Source organism: Oncorhynchus mykiss, chromosome 9, assembly GCF_013265735.2.
Source record: "Oncorhynchus mykiss isolate Arlee chromosome 9, USDA_OmykA_1.1, whole genome shotgun sequence".
NCBI lineage: Eukaryota > Metazoa > Chordata > Actinopteri > Salmoniformes > Salmonidae > Oncorhynchus > Oncorhynchus mykiss.
In genome coordinates, this window is record NC_048573.1 from 58,137,318 (window position 1) to 58,159,095 (window position 21,778).

General features: G+C 39.2%; 1 protein-coding gene across 12 annotated transcripts in view; it reads right to left on the bottom strand.

The window, feature by feature from the left end:
• LOC110532468 (rap1 GTPase-activating protein 1) overlaps nt 1–21,778 on the bottom strand; it is a 104,787-nt gene that overhangs the window by 20,366 nt on the left and 62,643 nt on the right. For 8 of the 12 annotated variants that reach the window (XM_036988485.1, XM_036988483.1, XM_021616405.2 and 5 more), the window contains 7 exons: nt 21,557–21,659; nt 3,744–3,779; nt 2,375–2,422; nt 1,853–1,891; nt 1,493–1,681; nt 761–864; nt 114–192 (listed from right to left, as the gene is read on the bottom strand). In XM_036988485.1, the coding sequence (XP_036844380.1) occupies nt 114–192; nt 761–864; nt 1,493–1,681; nt 1,853–1,891; nt 2,375–2,422; nt 3,744–3,761 (477 nt within the window). In that variant the 5' untranslated portion in view covers nt 3,762–3,779; nt 21,557–21,659. Of the gene's footprint in view, nt 1–113; nt 193–760; nt 865–1,492; nt 1,682–1,852; nt 1,892–2,374; nt 2,423–3,743; nt 3,780–5,754; nt 6,325–21,556; nt 21,660–21,778 lie in introns of those variants that run through there. The other 4 variants (XM_021616404.2, XM_036988486.1, XM_021616406.2 and 1 more) reach the window with 3 other exon arrangements.

A 21,778-nucleotide genomic window follows, 5' to 3' on the forward strand; every position in this document is an offset into this window, starting at 1 on the left:
AGAAATAACTGCGCTGAGATCAAATTAATGTAATCACGGTACAATTATGACACTTTTCAACATCTTTTCCACAAACAGTATGTGTTGATATTCATCCCCAACCATGATCTCACCTTGGCCATCTGCACCACGTTAGGGAACTCTGTGAGACAGGATATGGGGATAACATCATGGTATGTCTCCAGTTTGGTCCTGGTAGTTTAGACAAGCATAACAACATGTTCTCGTCATGATCATAGTTATGCTTCTTAGAAGCTGTCAGTCTGTCACATGGACTGGGCATCTGGAATGGATCATCTACCCACTGTAACTAACCCAGCCCTGGCCCTAGTCCCTACATCTGCATCCCTCTACCCTCCACCCACACACTGTCGAAATCTGTCACATCATGCAGAAATGACAGTGTGCTGTTTACACTCTCACTGGCTTTATGACTCCTATGAGGATGGGATTATCACCACAATAGGGAATGATTCATAAACACTGGAAGTGAATGGAAAATCTTGTTTTTAGCAACTTTCCATTGATTACAACAGTTACAACTGTGCATTTTGCATTACTCAGTTGCACATACACAGAATGATGTGAACAATACCAGTATGTTTACAGTTTAGTACTGTATGTACTGTATGTATCCACAGCATTCACATAAAGGAGAACGGGGGGATGAAAGAGGAGGAAGGGAAAGGGATGAGAACGGAGAGAGAGATGAGAGCCAGCAGAGAGAAGGAGGTGATGGAGGAGGCTACGGGTGTTTAACCTGAGCATGAGGCGGAGGTCTTCCTGGTCTCCGATCTCGTCATACTTCATGGACAACACCAGATGTCCCAGAGTTCCGTCCACTGAGTAGTAATTCAAGTGCTCCTGGGGACACAGCACAAGGACAGAGTTTAGCTGAAGAATACATTTTCTGTCTTTCATACACACACACACCAACCCAAACACATTTCAATGAGTTAATGAACTATGTCTCAACTGTATGTGCTAACCAACTGCTGCCATTCCATTCAGGTCTCTGCTCTCCTCTATGGGCACATTAGATTAGTTGATATTACTCTGACTGGTGTGAAACATGTGGCAAAGCCTAATGCCTCTTCATTACCACCCGTCTCTGACGTGCCACCCGACACGTAGAGTAGCTCTTATTAGGTTACCCAGCTGGGATTGTTCTAACACTCATTCACTTTCATTACCATAATGAATAGGAATCTATGAGAGTTATGGTGTCTTCACACTAGTTGTATGCCCTTTGGGCTGCAATATGTTGTATGAATAGAAGGTGCTTAACAAATGTTTCATACACATGTAGCCTCATTATTCTACAGACAGTGTTTGTTTTGTCTTGTGTTTTAAAGGCAGTTGGAATAATATGTGATGGAAGGAGAGGAGGAGACAAACTGCAAAAAGGATGAACCGGGAATCGAACCCCGGTCTCCTGCAGTATAACCACTCAGCCAAACTCCAACACAACAGTCCCAGTGTTCAGCATCACCTTGCCCAGAAAGTGCTTCCTGTACATCTTGGCGGTGGAGTTACTCTCCAGCTTGTGTGTGGTGGGGGACAGAGGCTGGATCTGGTCTGGCTCAACACTGTCACCAAGCTCATGGTTGTTGCCCTCGATCCAGTAACCCCCAAACTGAGGCAGCAGAATCAGTGGGAACCCACTCTTTCTCCCCAACACCTGGTTCACAACACAGAGTAGAATACACAAGAGGTTTGAGGGTCATTTTTCCCCCCAAGAAATGTGATAGTGATTTTCAATGAATACTGAAATATCAACCATGAAGCACAAATTGCCAACATCCATGTTACTGGTGAAATGACTGCATTGAAGTTGAGTCTCTGTATGTACCTCATGGACACTGGGGTAAGGAATGTAGTCCTCTTCCGTCTGCAAAGACAACAATACAGACACATCAATTATTCATCTGTCTCAGTAAGAGTCAGTGGTGCTCTACAAATGATTTAATTGATGCTACTGATTTAAAGTGATGCTTTTATTACCATGGAATCCAGCCAAAGTGCCTGTCTGTTTAACGCATAAACAGACAATCATGCTGCATGGTTGATGTTTATATTACTCTGTAACAATAATTGTATTCTAACCTTGTTAGTCTATACATTAGTTGGTAGGGAGGGCTGCTGGATTCGAGCATACCCACTGGGCACAGACGTCAATTCAACGTTGGTTCAACGTAATTCAATTGAATTGACGTGGAAACGACGTTGATTCAACCAGTTTGTGCCCAGTATGTGCCCACTGAGTGAATACAATTCGACAGTCAGTAGTCAGATACAGAAAGATATGAGGAGTAGTGACACAACGGGTGTATTGTGAGAGAGAGAGAGGTCAGGAGACCCAGCGAGAGCGTACTTTGAGTGGGGGAGGAAAGGTGTATCGCTGCTCCTCCATTCTGTTGCCCTGAGAGAGAAACACACACACATAGAGAGAGAGAGAGAGAGAGAGAGAAGAAGAAGATAATTGTCACACGCTAGTTACACATGACAGATGATGTTACATTCCAAACCCAGGTCATCGGAGGTCCGGAGATGTTCATCATCATTACTGATTCACAGCCGTGTCGTACGTCTTATCTGACAGATTAGTTACATTTGAATTCACAGTTTTAGAGGAAGTAACAAAGTACAGTATTATCAACAGACAAAGAGGTTACAAAGCCATCCATATGTTTATACAGATAGCAGAAGAGCAAAGGGATGCAGAGTGGGGAGTTGGAGAGAGATGGGTAGGGAGATGCACAACAGAGCAGCCAGTTAACAGCTATCTGGACAGAAAGGCATGGAAGCAGTAATAACCCCTTTGGGGCTGTGTCACACAGACTTGGCATACGAACAGTACGTGGCAATACTGTCCCTCAGTCCATGAGTGTGCACAGATACTGGCTACAGACCTATGGGTAAAGGGCTGTGAGTCTGTCTGATATGATGGAGCAGATAGTTGCTGCTGTGAGTTTGATGCGTTGATATGCGATCTGTTATTGAGGAGAAGCGGAATCCCTGGAGCATCTGATATACAAACCGACGAGGAATCTTCTGTTCAAAGAAATTGTTTTATACACAACTATGTCAACATACATACAGAATAAAAACACAAGCCCATATATAATATCCCCAAGCCCAAATATGATGTATGTGTTTATGAATAATAATCCTTAAGAAATACATTAGAAATAGAGAAGTAATACAATCTCCATACAGACTTTGTATTACAGCTCTTACAACAACGTCATATGTTACTTTATATGACACTGTAATAAAAATGTACGTTCAGACAGTGTAAAAAGCACACCCTGTTCACCAATGTACTGTATCAAACACGGTCTTGCCTTATGATAAGTAGTAAACTGCTGTAATGTTAACCTGTATTCCTCTAGTTTGTGCATGGAGGCTGGCTACAGTTTTCAAAGGCCAGGGGACAGGGGGTTATTAGAGGCTCTCTGAAGTTAGGTAATTAGCTGAGGGTCTGGGAATAAGCATCAGGAGAGGGGCTGTCCAGAGTCAGGCACACTGCTCGTGTCCAGACATCTCCTCTCCAACACTGTCTGTCCCAGCTCTGCTAACCTCCAGTACAGAGCACAGGTAAGACAAGCCGTTGTTACAGGAGAGCAGAGCCAGAAAAGCAGAGTTTACAGTAAAAGAGACTAAATCACTGGTTAGTGCACATTGCCTAGCTAAAAAACACGAGTTAATAAAGGAACAGCAAGAGATCCAAAATACATTACCTGCATCTTCTCAATCATTTCAAATAAATCTGTGGTCTGTAGAGAGGAGAATGAGATGAAGTGGAAATGAAACTCGATTCAGTATTCTATCAGCGTCAGATGTGTTCCCATTGTACTACAAACTGAGTCTTAGGACTGACTGTGTGAACTTTCTACTATAAAATATTATTTCATAGAACCATCACATAATTAATTTGTTACACATTAGTTCTCCATGGCATTGCACATCTGGCCCTGCGGAAACACCCACTCATTGTTTTCTTCCCCTCAGAAGTGAGATGAATCTTTCAGTGGAATAATCCTTTAAAAAAAAGAGTGTTTACATCTCCGAGAGCAACAGATACACAAATCACCAGTGTGATAAACATAAACTGATACAGTATATTGAAGGGCCTGGCGTGTGAGCCTGAATGGAGATACACGTCCCATCTCACAGAGAGTCTTGTCTGAGCCACAGCTCTCTTCCCTTTGATGAGACTGTTTAAGATAATGTTCAATGACAATAGCAACAACAAAATGATAGTATGTCAGCATGTCTGAGTCTCGTTGGGTTGTAAATCTATAGGAGATGGTCTGCATCATGCTCAGTCTAGGCAGGTTGCCAGCACACGATTCATCAACATCAAGATGGAAAATGCTGTATCTTTCATGCAATATCAAGTACGATGCAGTGACATGTCATGTAGGACTATAATGTCCTAAAGGCCATTTGGCATCGTCCATTTCAGAGTTTCAACACTTTACTGGACTTTTTAACAGATTCCATCTGTGTGAGCTAATCCACCCCTCCCTGGTTGAAGTGGACCCTGTTTCATAGTCAACACACCAAAGTAAAGAATGCTTCAGCATGTAATATTATTCCCTCACCATTTCACATGCTGAGAAGTTGATTAGGGTCGGTACTCAGTATCTTAACAGACCTCAGTCTGGATAACACAAAAGTATGAGAATTCCGGCCTCAAAAGATGTCAGAATCCAAAAGGCACACTCACTCAAGGCTGACATGACCAACCAATTTGTGTACAGTACTACATGATCTGAGTGTCCAGAGTGAGTATGAGTCCTCCGCCATATGCAAACAGTACAAACTAGTACTAACCCTAAAGATAAATATCACTGGCCTGGAAAACACACTGTTGAAAACGATGACAATGTCAAAACATTATGGTCAGCTGAAATATTCAGAGACACATGACATCCTCATTGTCTACATACAGAACAGTCAACTGTCAGAAACACAACTGGAATATGTATACGTTACAGGATTTTTAAAGGCACAAAGACATTTACAGTATATTGCCTTTACCACCAAATGAACAAGGAACAATCAACATGGACGTATTCCATAATACTGACCGGGATTTGAACCGGCAATAACCCAAGCTTTTCATCTAAAAAAAAGTTCAGTGAATGGGCTCTTTGAATTAAATCTACAAACAACGGTCCTCGTCTTCTTGAAGCCTGGTTTGTTGTGATGTTGTAATGTAGGCTAGGCCTACTGTACTTTTATAAGAATATGAGGGTTAAATCATTCATTTTTGATATGCTAACGTTACTTGATGAAGACATTTTGTTAGCAGTAACTCTGTGCTTTTGTCTTGAAGCTAATATGTATTGAGTGTAGCCTACAGACGAGAAAAAATGACTTTAATTGTCCATACATGCTTGTGAATTTTTGCATTATTCAACAGTGTAATATGGTTCTGTTCCAATAATTAATAGTGTAGGCCTAATATAGTTTGCGATGCTTAGCCTCCTGTCTAGTGGCTACTGTGACATTTAAGATACTTTTGAGCTGCGAAGCAAGAACCAAAATCTCTCTCAGCTCGTGACATTCCCGTCACTAATGTGATTTGAAAAGTGTATGTACATATTATGTAAATTGACATTTCAACCCGATAACTCTCTTCGGTGAGAATGAGCCCTTTATTCTTACTCTAGTCCTAATACTTCAGACAATCAAAAGAAGAGATCTCTGTCAGAGGTGTGACTAATCTACCCAAGTACTTACTTCGCTGTGTCTCCTCCACGGTCCCACTGTCACCAGTGGAGCATTGAGATGAATCTGACTTTTAGACATTTTCAAAGTAGACTATTTTTCCAAGGAAAAATCCTGCAGCCGAAAAAAACAGTCCCTGGTTTGTGAGTTCAACTGTTAAGTTCAAGTGTCCAGGATTAGAAGAACACATTGCCTGATGCGTCTTTGTCCAGCCCCAGAGACATGCCTGTATTCCACTGTGGTACTACAGAGTTCCTCACCCACAGCACAGTGACTCCCCAAACAACTACAGCCATGACCAAGAGTCACAGAGGAAGCAGAGGTGGTGACAGACTCAAGGAATCCTCAACTGCATGTTTGTATAATGAGTATGTCCGCAGGTGTGTGTGTCGTAGGTTGTTCAGCGATCCTCAGTTAAAAATGGTGTCTTTTTACGCTATCTTTGTCTCTCTGTCACTATCTAGGAAGTAGAAAGGGAGGTAATGCATTCCCGAAAGAGCACTGTTTGTACAACACTCCTCCTCTCTCTCTGTGTGTGTCTGGCAGATGGCCAGAGGTGGAGCATGGTCCTACTCCTCAGGCCGTGATGTACTTTACAGCTCAGACAAGTCCCTGCAGCACCCGCCTACCCACACTGGAGCTAGGGTAGTTGTGGGCGCTGCTTCACTTTATAGAGATAATGTTTTGGGCTCATATAGCTAGGAATAACTTTATTGTAATACAATTGTAAGCGTACATCAACTGCCATCATTTCAATGAAATTCTTTTCACTTTTTTGGGCTGCTCATTATAGCAAAGCTGGATCAAAGAGAAAGGGAATAGAATAGAGAAATAATACTATAAGATCTCATCCCACATATGGCATATTTCCACTAAGGATTTACCCCAGTATTTTACCCAAATGGCTCAGACTTTTGTGTTTCCACCTCCACGGCCTGGCTCCAGTATCTCTCTGGGCCATGGTCTCAGTGGACCTGCTCTCCAAGGCCCTGGACACTGGTACTTTTCAGCTGTCATTTACATAACAATGGCTAACCGGGTACATGGGTTAACACCTCCCACCATTAACACCTCACAAAAAACTATCTTGATGATGCAGAGGTTGTTGATACTGCTCTTTAGTCCTCGGTATCAGCCCAGTTCCCTAAAAATAATACTAGAGCTGATATTAACATAATGACTGGTGACACACTGATGCTATACTGGAAAACACCCAATAGTGTAACACAGGAAACAGAGCAATACCAGCCAGCCGGTCTGAGAGGTGGCCCACAGGGAACACCACGTCACTTCAACGTGGATAATTGGGTAATATTTGGTTGAGACATTGATCAATGAGATTACAACCTATATTCAGCCACTCAAAAAGACAGCCAAAAGTTAGCTGAATGTTCAGTGTGTTATCACTATGTTTTCAACCATCTGAAAGCACAATAAAATTCCAATTGAAAAACAATGTCTGATTTTTGACATTTAATTGTCACCCAAATGCCTCACTGTGCTTTCAACCATTGAAAAGCACAGCAAAGTTCAAATGGTAATATAATGTTAGATATTTAGCTTATTTATATTTGACTGAATAATGTGCTATCCACTGTACTTCAATCAGTTTGTGCCTAGTGGGGGAGGAGTAAACAGCAGTGTGGAATCTGCCTGGCTCAGCCTCAGTTATAATGCCCTGTATGCAGGCCTAGTGCAGGTGTCAGAGCTGGGACCTCTCCATAGAAAAGACCAATAGGCCTATCATTAGGATAAGGAGCAATAACTCCTCTCTCTACCAGACCTGTTTGTCAGCTGCTACTCAACTCCACCCACCCATCGTCTGTCTTTCTGAGCTACTCGTTAAAACTTTGGGAGAAGTATCTCTATCTGTGCATACAGTACATCAGCTGGGTCCAGACTCCTGGACACTACATAATACACTACATAATACAATACATAATAAAATACATACTACAATACATAATAAAATACACTATATAATGCATAATAAACTACATAATACCACACATGATAAAATACATAATAAATACACTACATAATACAATACACTACATAATACACTACATAATACAATACATAATACAATAGATAATACACTACATAATAAATACACTACATAATACAATACACTACATAATAAGATACATAATACCACACATAATAAACTACATAATACAATACATAATACAATACATAATACACTACATAATACACTACATAATACAATACATAATACAATAGATAATACACTACATAATACAATACATAATACAATAGATAATACACTACATAATACAATACATAATACCACACATAATAAACTACATAATACAATACATAATACCACACATAATAAACTACATAATACAATACATAATACAATACATAATACAATACATAATACACTACATAATACAATACATAATACAATACATAATACATTACATAATACAATACATAATACAATAGATAATACACTACATAATACCACACATAATAAACTACATAATACAATACATAATACAATACATAATACACTACATAATACACTACATAATACAATACACTACATAATAAGATACATAATACCACACATAATAAACTACATAATACAATACATAATACAATACATAATACACTACATAATACACTACATAATACAATACATAATACAATAGATAATACAATACATAATACAATAGATAATACACTACATAATACAATACATAATACAATAGATAATACACTACATAATACAATACATAATACAATAGATAATACACTACATAATAAATACACTACATAATACAATACACTACATAATAAGATACATAATACCACACATAATAAACTACATAATACAATACATAATACAATACATAATACACTACATAATACACTACATAATAAAATACACTATATAATGCATAATAAACTACATAATACCACACATGATAAAATACATAATAAATACACTACATAATACAATACACTACATAATACACTACATAATACAATACATAATACAATAGATAATACACTACATAATAAATACACTACATAATACAATACACTACATAATAAGATACATAATACCACACATAATAAACTACATAATACAATACATAATACAATACATAATACACTACATAATACACTACATAATACAATACATAATACAATAGATAATACACTACATAATACAATACATAATACAATAGATAATACACTACATAATACAATACATAATACCACACATAATAAACTACATAATACAATACATAATACCACACATAATAAACTACATAATACAATACATAATACAATACATAATACAATACATACTACACTACATAATACAATACATAATACAATACATAATACAATACATAATACAATAGATAATACACTACATAATACAATACATAATACAATAGATAATACACTACATAATACAATACATAATACAATAGATAATACACTACATAATACAATACATAATACCACACATAATAAACTACATAATACAATACATAATACCACACATAATAAACTACATAATACAATACATAATACAATACATAATACAATACATAATACACTACATAATACAATACATAATACAATACATAATACACTACATAATACAATACATAATACAATACATAATACAATAGATAATACCACACATAATAAACTACATAATACAATACATAATACAATACATAATACACTACATAATACACTACATAATACAATACACTACATAATAAGATACATAATACCACACATAATAAACTACATAATACAATACATAATACAATACATAATACACTACATAATACACTACATAATACAATACATAATACAATAGATAATACACTACATAATACAATACATAATACAATAGATAATACACTACATAATACAATACATAATACAATAGATAATACACTACATAATACAATACATAATACAATAGATAATACACTACATAATAAATACACTACATAATACAATACACTACATAATAAGATACATAATACCACACATAATAAACTACATAATACAATACATAATACAATACATAATACACTACATAATACACTACATAATACAATACATAATACAATAGATAATACACTACATAATACAATACATAATACCACACATAATAAACTACATAATACAATACATAATACAATACATAATACAATACATAATACACTACATAATACAATACATAATACAATACATAATACACTACATAATACAATACATAATACAATAGATAATACACTACATAATACAATACATAATACAATAGATAATACACTACATAATACAATACATAATACAATAGATAATACACTACATAATACAATACATAATACCACACATAATAAACTACATAATACAATACATAATACCACACATAATAAACTACATAATACAATACATAATACAATACATAATACAATACATAATACACTACATAATACAATACATAATACAATACATAATGCACTACATAATACAATACATAATACAATAGATAATACACTACATAATACCACACATAATAAACTACATAATACAATACATAATACAATACATAATACACTACATAATACACTACATAATACAATACACTACATAATAAGATACATAATACCACACATAATAAACTACATAATACAATACATAATACAATACATAATACACTACATAATACACTACATAATACAATACATAATACAATAGATAATACACTACATAATACAATACATAATACAATAGATAATACACTACATAATACAATACATAATACAATAGATAATACACTACATAATACAATACATAATACAATAGATAATACACTACATAATAAATACACTACATAATACAATACACTACATAATAAGATACATAATACCACACATAATAAACTACATAATACAATACATAATACAATACATAATACACTACATAATACACTACATAATACAATACATAATACAATAGATAATACACTACATAATACAATACATAATACCACACATAATAAACTACATAATACAATACATAATACAATACATAATACACTACATAATACACTACATAATACAATACATAATACAATAGATAATACACTACATAATACAATACATAATACAATAGATAATACACTACATAATACAATACACTACATAATAAACTACATAATACAATACATCATACAATACATATTACAATACATAATAAACTACATAATACCATACATAATAAAATACATACTACAATACACTACATAATAAAATACATATTACAATACAAAATAAGCTACATAATACAATAGATATAACACTACATAATACAATACACTACATAATAAAATACATATTACAATACAAAATAAACTACATAATACCACACATAATGCAATACATAATAAACTACATAATACACTACATAATACAATAGATAATACACTACATAATACAATACACTACATAATAAAATACATATTACAATACAAAATAAACTATATAATACCACACATAATATGCTACATAATACAATAAATAAAATACATAATACAATACACTACATAATAAAATACATATTACAATACATAATAAACTACATAATACCAGACATAATGCAATACATAATAAACTACATAATACAATAGATAATACACTACATAATACAATACACTACATAATAAAATACAATTTTTCTTAATCTGATTTTATTGCTAGTTTGAGTTACCTGGGGTGGCAGAGAGTTGAACAGACAGTTCAGTACCTTTAACCCTTCAACAAGTCACAGAAAGACCAATAGTGATGCAGTCAATCTCTCCTCAACTTTGAGCCAGCTTTGAGATTGACATGCATACCACTGACATCTGCCCTTTGTGTAAATGTAAGTGCAATACGTGTTACTCTGCTCTGCACCAACTACAATTTTCCTATGTCCTTCTTTGCCGCACGTGACCACACAACTAGGCAGTAGTCTAGGTGTGACAAAAATAGGTCAGACCTCTTCCCATTTTAGCAACCATTGAGTCTAAATGTTCTGACCGTGATAGCTTGCTATCTAGGGTTACACAGAGCAGTTTAGTCTCCTCAACTTGCTCAATCGTCACAGTAATTCAGTAATACATTCAGTAATACATCTAGATGAGGTTTAGTTTTTGAGATATTTAGCACCTGCCTATTGCTGTTTAACCGTTCAAAAAGTGACTGGAGCTCTATGTTAAGAGTGTCAGTTATTTATTTTACTGTCGTAGCTGTAGTATGTGCTGTACAGTTGAGTCATCAGCGTACACAGACACACATGATTTATTCAAGGTCAGTGGAAGGTCATTAGTAAAAAACAGAAAACAATGATGGCCCAAGCCGGCTGCCCTGCGGTACATGCACTCAACCGAATGCTTCCATTAAAGAAAATCCTCTGTGTTCTATTAGATAGGGAGGATGTAAGTCCATGACACCGAAGATTTTTCAGCAATAGGTTATGATCAATGATATCAAAAGCTGCACTGAAATCGAACAAAACATCTCCCACAATCTTCTGATTATCAGTTTCTTTCAGCCAATCATCAGTGTCCTTGCCGAGCATGTTGAGTGCCCTTCCTTATAAGTACACTGAAAGTCTGTTGTTAATTTGTTTTCTGTAAAATAACATTGAATTTGGTCAAACACATTTCTTCCCGGAAGTTTGCTAAGCACCGGTAACAGGCTGATTGGTCAGCTGTTTGTACCACTAAAGAGTGCTTTGCTATTGTTGGGCAGCGGAACGACCTTTGCCTCCCTCCAGGCCTGAGGGCACACACCGTCTTGTAAGCTTAAATTGAAGATGTGGCAAACAGGAGTAGCAATGTATTCCGCTACCAACTTCAGCAATTTACCATCCAGGTTGTCGGTACCAGGTGGCTTGTCCTTGTTAATAGATAGAAGAAAATCACCTCTTCCACACCAACTTTGCGGAACTTAAAACTACAATGTGTGTCTTTCATTATTTGGTCCGTTATGCATGAATAGGCGTTTGTTAATCTTAATCTGTTTGCTAATCTTGTCGACAAAATAGTTATTCAAGTGGTTGGCAACATCAAAGGGTTTGTTATGAACAAACCATCTGCCTCAATGAAGGATGGGGTTGAGCTAGCTTTTTTGCCCAGAATTTCATTTAAGTTACTCCAGAGCTTTTTACTATCATTCTTTATATCATTTATCTTTGTACCATAGTATAGTTTCTTCATCTTTTTGTTTAGTTTGGTACAATTTACTGTATGTTTGTCCAATCTGCTGTGTTGTCAGAATTATTTGCTATTCCGGTTGCCTCATCCCTCTTTAGCCATAGAGATTTTGGACTAGTACATCAAGTCATAGGGCTGACATCCATAGATCTAACCATGGGGATTTGGCCGTTCTTGAAAATAAAAGAGAGCCGCACACTCTTGGAGCTCAGATGCAAAAATGTAATACCAACGTTTCGACAGCCAAGCTGTCTTCATCAGGGTATAATCACAAACACTGCGGGATGACTCGTTTATATAGTGTCAAAAGACACAGGTGTCTGTAATCATGGCCAGGAGTGGCCTAATATCATTGGTTAATAATCAAATATTAAAATGTCATACAAAGAACAGCATACAAACAAATGGATAGCATACGATCATAGATTAATTTGACTATACAAGTTTACACACAATTACAATGGCAAAGTCACAATAATCACAAGAATGGCTTCAGATCAAAGTCTACGTTGAGACCGAAGGGCGCAAGGGTCTTTAAATTAAAGATCCAGGCAGCCTCTCGTTTTAACAATAAATGATCAAGGTCACCCCCTCTCCTAGGGAGGGTGACATGTTCGATGCCAATATAACGCAGAGACGAAATCGAGTGGCCTGCCTCCAAGAAGTGGGCCGCAACTGGATAAGTAAAGAACATGTAATATAAAATGTTATTTGTCACATACACATGGTTAGCAGATGTTAATGCGAGTGTAGAGAAATGCTTATGCTTCTAGTTCCGACAATGCAGTAATAACCAACGAGTAATCTAACCTAACAATTCCACAACAACTACCTTATACACACAAGTGTAAAGGGATGAAGAATATGTACATAAAAATATATGAATGAGTGAACACCACATGTTTGGTGTGTCTCCCAGGTGGCTTGTGGCAAACTTTAAACAACACGTTTTATGGATATCTTTAAGAAATGGCTTTCTTCTTGCCACTCTTCCATAAAGGCCAGATTTGTGCAATATATGACTGATTGTTGTCCTATGGACAGAGTCTCCCACCTCAGCTGTAGATCTCTGCAGTTCATCCAGAGTGATCATGGGCCTCTTGGCTGCATCTCTGATCAGTCTTCTCCTTGTATGAGCTGAAAGTTTAGAGGGACGGCCAGGTCTTGGTAGATTTGCAGTGGTCTGATACTCCTTCCATTTCAATATTATCGCTTGCACAGTGCTCCTTGGGATGTTTAAAGCTTGGGAAATATTTTTGTATCCAAATCCGGCTTTAAACTTCTTCACAATAGTATCTCGGACCTGCCTGGTGTGTTCCTTGTTCTTCATGATGCTCTCTGCGCTTTTAACGGACCTCTGAGACTATCACAGTGCAGGTGCATTTATACGGAGACTTGATTACACACAGGTGGATTGTATTTATCATCATTAGTCATTTAGGTCAACATTGGATCATTCAGAGATCCTCACTGAACTTCTGGAGAGAGTTTGCTACACTGAAAGTAAAGGGGCTGAATAATTTTGCACGCCCAATTTTTCAGTTTTTGATTTGTTAAAAAAGTTTGAAATATCCAATAAATGTCGTTCCACTTCATGATTGTGTCCCACTTGTTGTTGATTCTTCACAAAAAAATACAGTTTTATATCTTTATGTTTGAAGCCTGAAATGTGGCAAAAGGTCGCAAAGTTCAAGGGGGCCGAATACTTTCGCAAGGCACTGTAAACATTATATTAATTGCCATTGTTTAAAGTGGCTAGTGATACATTTTTACATCAATTTTTTCCATTATTAAAGTGAGAGATAGAGATAGAAGCTGTTTTTCAGTCTCTCGGTCCCTGCTTTGATGCACCTGTACTGACCTCGCCTTCTGGATGATAGCAGGGTGAACAGCAGTGGTTTGGGTGTTTGTTGTCCTTGATCATCTTTATGGCCTTCCTGTGACATCGGGTGGTGTAGGTGTCCTGGAAGGCAGGTAGTTTGCCCCCAGTGATGCGCTGTGCAGACCTCATCACTACCCTCTGGAGAGCCTTACGGTTCTGGGCGGAGCAGTTGCCATACCAGGCGGTGATACAGCCCGACGAGGTGCTCTCAATTGTGCATCTGTAAAAGTTTGTGAGTGCTTTTGGTGACAAGTCGAATTTCTATAGCCTCCTGAGGTTGAAGAGGCGCCGCTGCGCCTTCTTCCCATTGCTGTCTGTGTGGGTGGACCAATTCAGTTTGTCCGTGATGTGTACGCCGAGGAACTTATAACTTTCCACCCTCTCCACTACTGTCCCGTCGATGTGGATAGGGGGGTGCTCCCTCTGCTATTTCCTTAAGCCCATGATAATCTCCTTAGTTTTGTTGACGTTCAGTGTGAGGTTATTTTCCTGACACCACACTCCGAGGGCCCTCACCTCCTCCCTGTAGGCCGTCTCGTCGTTGTTGGTAATCAAGCCTACCACTGTAGTGTTGTCTGCAAACTTGATGATTGAGTTGGAGGCGTGCATGGCCATGCAGTCGTGGGTGAACAGGGAGTACAGGAGAGGGCTCAGAACGCACCCTTGTGAGGCCCCAGTGTTGAGGATCAGCGGGCTGGAGATGTCGTTACCTACCCTCACCACCTGGGGGCGGCCCGTCAGGAAGTCCAGTACCCAGTTGCACAGGGCGGGGTCGAGACCCAGGGTCTCGAGCTTGATGATGAGTTTGGAAGGTACTATGGTGTTAAATGCTGAGCTGTAGTCGATGAACAGCATTCTCACATTGGATCATTGCTATTCTAACTTCCCCGACGCATATAAGGCCCTGCCCCGCTCTCCTTTCGGAAAAGCTGACCACGACTGACCACAACCGTGGATTGATGGCAGCATTCGCGTGAAACTGAAAGCGCGAACCACTGCTTTTAATCAGGGCAAGGTGACCGGAAACATGACCGAATACAAACAGTGTAACTATTCCCTCCGCAAGGCAATCAAACAAGCTAAGCGTCAGTATAGAGACAAAGTAGAATCTCAATTCAACGGCTCAGACACAAGAGGTATGTGGCAGGGTCTACAGTCAATCAAGACAGTGTGTGCAGTGTGGTTGCGATTGTGTCGTCTGTGGACCTATTGGGGCAGTAAGCAAATTGGAGTGGGTCTAGGGTGTAAGGTAGGGTGGAGGTGATATGGTCCTTGACTAGTCTCTCCAAGCACTTCATGATGACGGAAGTGAGTGCTACGGGGCGGTAGTCATTTAGCTCAGTTACCTTAGCTTTCTTGGGAACAGGAACAATGGTGGCCATCTTGAAGCATGTGGGAACAGCAGACTGGGATAAGGATTGATTGAATGTGTCCGCTAACACACCAGCCAGCTGGTCTGTGCATGCTCTGAGGACGCGGCTGGGAATGCCGTCTGGGCCTGCAGCCTTGCGAGGGTTAACACGTTTAAATGTTTTACTCACGTCGGCTGCAGTGAAGGAGAGTCCAAAGGTTTTGGTAGCGGGCCGTGTCAGTGGCACTGTATTGTCCTCAAAGCGAGCAAAGAAGTTGTTTAGTCTGTCTGGGAGCAAGACATCCTGGTCCGCGACGGGGCTGGTTTGTCTGAGCCGTTGTATTGCGACTCTATTTTGTCTCTATACTGACGCTTAGCTTGTTTGATTGCCTTGCGGAGGGAATAGCTACACTGTTTGTATTCGGTCATGTTTCCGGTCACCTTGCCCTGGTTAAAAGCAGTGGTTCTCGCTTTCAGTTTCGCGCGAATGCTGCCATCAATCCATGGTTTCTGGTTGGGGAATGTTTTAATAGTTGCTGTGGGAACGACATCGCTGATGCACTTGCTAATAAACTTGCTCACCGAATCAGCATATTCGTCAACGTTGTTGTTTGATGCAATGCGGAACATATCCCAATCCACATGATCGAAGCAATCTTGAAGCGTGGAATCAGATTGGTCGGACCAGCGTTGAACAGACCTAAGCGCGGGACTTTCCTGTTTTAGTCTCTGTCTATAGGCTGGGAGCAACAAAATGGAGTCGTGGTCAGCTTTTCCAAAAGGAGGGCGGGGGAGGGCCTTATATGCATCACGGAAGTTAGAATAACAATGATCCAGGGTTTTACCAGCCCTGGTAGCACAATCAATATGCTGATAGAATTTAGGGAGTCTTGTTTTCAGATTACCCTTGTTAAAATCCCCAGCTACAATGAATGCAGCCTCAGGATATGTGGTTTCCAGTTTACATAGAGTCAAATAAAGTTCATTCAGGGCCGTCGATGTGTCTGCTTGGGGGGGAATATATGGGGCTGTGATTATAATCGAAGAGAATTCTCTTGGTAGACAATACAGTCGACATTTGATTGTGAGGAATCCTAAGTCAGGTGAACAGAAGGACTTCAGTCCTGTATGTTGTTATGATCACACCACATCTCGTTAATCATAAGGCATACCCCCCCTGCCCCTCTTCTTACCATAAAGATGCTTGTTTCTGCCGGCGCGATGCGTGAAGAAACCAACTGGCTGTACCGACTCCGATAGAGTGTCTCGAGTGAGCCATGTTTCCATGAAGAAAATAACGTTACAGTCTCTTATGTCTCTCTGGAATGCTACCCGTTCTCAGATTTCATCAACCTTGTTGGCAAGAGACTGGACATTGGCGAGTAGTATGCTCAGGAGCGGTGCCCGATGTGCCCATCTCCGGAGCCTTACATTATAATCACTACAACCGATGGATGTGGCCACATACTTCTATATCATCTGACATGAGATCCTCTGCAGCCTAACAGGAATATGACTCTGGGCATATATAGCAACATCTCCTCCATTTGCATTTCTATCTTTCCTGTAAATGCTATAACCATGTAGAGATACTACTGCATCATCAAAGGAATGATCTAAGTGTGTTTCAGAGATGAAAAGAAAATGAATGTTTTCTGATGTTGGTAAGTTGTCAATTTCATGAGCCTTGTTTCTCAGAATACATACAGTATGCAAATATGGGCTGTTTTTAATCATTTTCTGGGTTGCTTGTTTGTTTTTAGTACTATTCTGAGAGGCTGATCCAAGGTAGACATGTCAGTGACATTTACATTTGAGCCAATGGTACTGAGTGGTCTGCCCACAGAGGCTTCTTCCTAAAGCAGACCGTTTCAGTGGAAACAGTGGACATTCTATGGGCATATGATTATTGCTGACAATACCCTCGGAACTAAAAGTTAAAGGAACATAGATTGGGTTACTTACATTGATTTCACTTATCTTTCTCTGGGATAAAATACAATTTCCATGTCTCTGAGCATATTATGACAGGGATGACTGTGCTTGCATGACTGTTCCTGGTCTGTGAAATGAGGAAATTGACAGTAGAACTGAAATAATTACAGTAGAACTGCCAGTCGCTACAATGGCATGTTACACCATGTTTATCACCTTTGGTCAAAGTCAAGTGAAACAATGTGTACCTCCATGAAGTCAGAGCAACAATGTGTACCTCCATGAAGTCAGAGCAACAATGTGTACCTCCATGAAGTCAGAGCAACAATGTGTACCTCCATGAAGTCAAGAGCAACAATGTGTACCTCCATGAAGTCAGAGCAACAATGTGCTAATATACAGTAATTCCAGAGGGCGGAGACATTTAGAAGAGAAAGCAGCAGGTCATATTTAATCTAATCTCTATGGTTGGGAAAAAAAAGTCTGATTTATTTTATTCAGTTAAAGCTGGTAGGAGTCATGTGCCATGTGACGCAGTCTCTGACCGACCTTGACGCTGTGTGTGTGTGTGTGTGTGTGTGTGTGTGTGTGTGTGTGTGTGTGTGTGTGTGTGTGTGTGTGTGTGTGTGTGTGTGTGTGTGTGTGTATGTGTGCACATAAGAATGACTGCCCTTTGCAGAGGGCTCTGACCCTCACAGTACCCCTCATTCCAACAACTATGAATAAGCACAACCTACGATCTCTAAGCAATGCCTTAAAATAATACTTCAGAGATGGACAGAATATTAATGTTTCCTGATGTTAGTAAGTTGTCAATTTCATGAGTCTTTTCTCAGAATACATACAGTATGTTAATATGGGCTGTTTTTAATCATTTTCTGGGTTGCGTGTTTGTCTTTAGTACTATTCTGAGAGGCTGATCTAAGGTAGACATGTCAGGAATTTTGGCAATGAGGATACCATGCTAGTTCGCATTGGCTAGGGAAACTGCTTCCTTCATACTGGACACAGAGACATAAAAACGGTATCCACAAGCTCATCTGACTGTGGGGAAGTAGATAAAGGGCCTCATTGCCAAAATCCTGAAGTATTCCTTTAACACACGGCCTTCTCATTGTAATGCTACAGATGACTGTAATGGTCCAATCCTTCACAGATGGTGTTAATTAGGGATTGGCCTGATTTCACCACAATGCTCACTGACTCTTGATCTGGTAAACCGTCCACGACTCCCTTTCTACTTCCTGCTTCTCACACCATCTATCCATCCCCTCCTCAAGATTCAATCCTTCTACTCTTGGTCTGCTACTTAGGTCTAATGTCGGGAAGGCCTACTCAAAGAACTATGCATGGGTGTTGGCTGGATTATCAAGGGAAGTGAATGATTCAAGTTAAATAACCCAATCTAAATAACCCAATCTCAGAACACTGTCTTGATCTGTTTCTCATTCTAACCATTACGTTCTGTTCAGCCAGTCAAGTGTAAGTCCTTCCTTTCTAAGTGTAGGGAATCCTCTTAAACCTCACAGACATCATCAAGATTGTATCCTCTTAATCACCAAGCTCAGATACCTTTAATCTAATACCTCCCAAAATATCTGAGACAGATTAGTTAGCCTTTCAGTTCAGATGTAAGACCTGTCAAAAGGTATATATTCTTTGGAATGGATCATTTGGAAATGGGTGCTGATGACAAGTATTTTGACAAGTACTATTGCCACAATTTGAATTGTGAATGAATTTAGAGTTAGGTTGCCAAGTCACTGTAAGCCATAAGCAGTATAGTAGTACATTAGTAAGGTAGGTGACACATTGTGGTTTTGGGACAGGGAAATTTTACCTTCAGAATTAATATTATTCAGACAGGCTTTAGGGTAGAGGATAGAGACACACAGGACCAACAGTATGAGTACAGTCTCATGTTACACAGGGTCAGTACAGACAGAACAGAACAGATATGGTGAGTACAGACAGATAGAACTGGCAGAACAGACAGGGTGAGTACAGACAGACAGAACTGACAGAACCGACAGGGTGAGAACAGACAGGGTGAGTACGGTCTCAGGTTACACAGGGCCAGTACAGACAGAACAGAACAGACATGATGTGTACAGACAGACATAACAGACAGGGCAAGTACAGACAGAACAGACATGGTGAGTACAGACAGACAGAACAGACAGGGTGAGTACAGACAGACAGAACAGACAGACAGAACAGACAGGGTGAGTACAAAGAGACAGAACATACAGGGTGAGGACAGACAGACACAACAGACAGGGTGAGTAGAGACAGACAGAACTGACAGAACAGACAGGGTGAGTAGAGACAGACAGAAATGTCAGAACAGACAGGGTGAGTACAGACAGACTGAAATGACAGAACAGACAGGGTGAGTACAGACAGACTGAAATGACAGAACAGACAGGGTGAGTACAGACAGACTGAAATGACAGAACAGACAGGGTGAGTGCAGACAGACATAACAGACAGGGTGAGTACAGACAGACTGAAATGACAGAACAGACAGGGTGAGTACAGACAGATATAACAGACAGGGTGAGTACAGACAGACAATGTGAGTACAGACATACTGAAATGACAGAACAGACAGGGTGAGTACAGACAGACATGAATGACAGAACAGACAGGGTGAGTACAGACAGACAGAAATGACAGAACAGACAGGGTGAGTACAGACAGACAAGGTGAGTACAGACAGAACAGACAGGGTGAGTACAGACAGACAGAACAGACAGAGTGAGTACAGACAGACTAAAATGACAGAACAGACAGGGTGAGTACAGACAGACAAGGTGAGTACAGACAGAACAGACAGGGTGAGTACAGACAGACAAAACAGATAGGGTCAGTACAGACAGACTGAAATGACAGAACAGACAGGGTGAGTACAGACAGACTGAAATGACAGAACAGATAGGGTGAGTACAGACAGACAAGGTGATTACAGACAGAACAGACAGGGTGAGTACAGACAGACAGAACAGACAGGGTGAGTACAGACAGACAGAAATGACAGAACAGACAGGGTGAGTACAGACAGACAGAACAGACAGGGTGAGTACAGACAGACAGAACAGACAGGGTGAGTACAGACAGACAGAAATGACAGAACAGACAGGGTGAGTACAGACAGACAGAACAGACAGGGTGAGTACAGACAGACAGAACAGACATGGTGAGTACAGACAGGCATAACTGACAGAACAGACATGGTGAGTACAGACACAGAGAACATAGGGTAAGTGAGTGTAGGTTATGCTGGGGGTGTAAGCTGAGGACGGGTGTCCACAGCACACAAATCCAAACCTCTCCATCCATCCATCCACTCCCCTCCCACCCCACCCTCCCCTCCTACCTTGAGGAACGGTGGAGCGGTGTACGGGAGAGGGGACAACAGGGGCTGGAACAGCGGTGGATCTAGTGTGGTAGAGATCCGGTGGTCACCCCCATTTTGTTTCCTACAAACACAGAAAACACACAGAGAGAAACATGAACATTAGACAGATCAGAATAAGTCCCTCATATCACATTGAGGTCATGAGGGGAGAGAAGGGGAATAAACAATGTGGCTGAATGC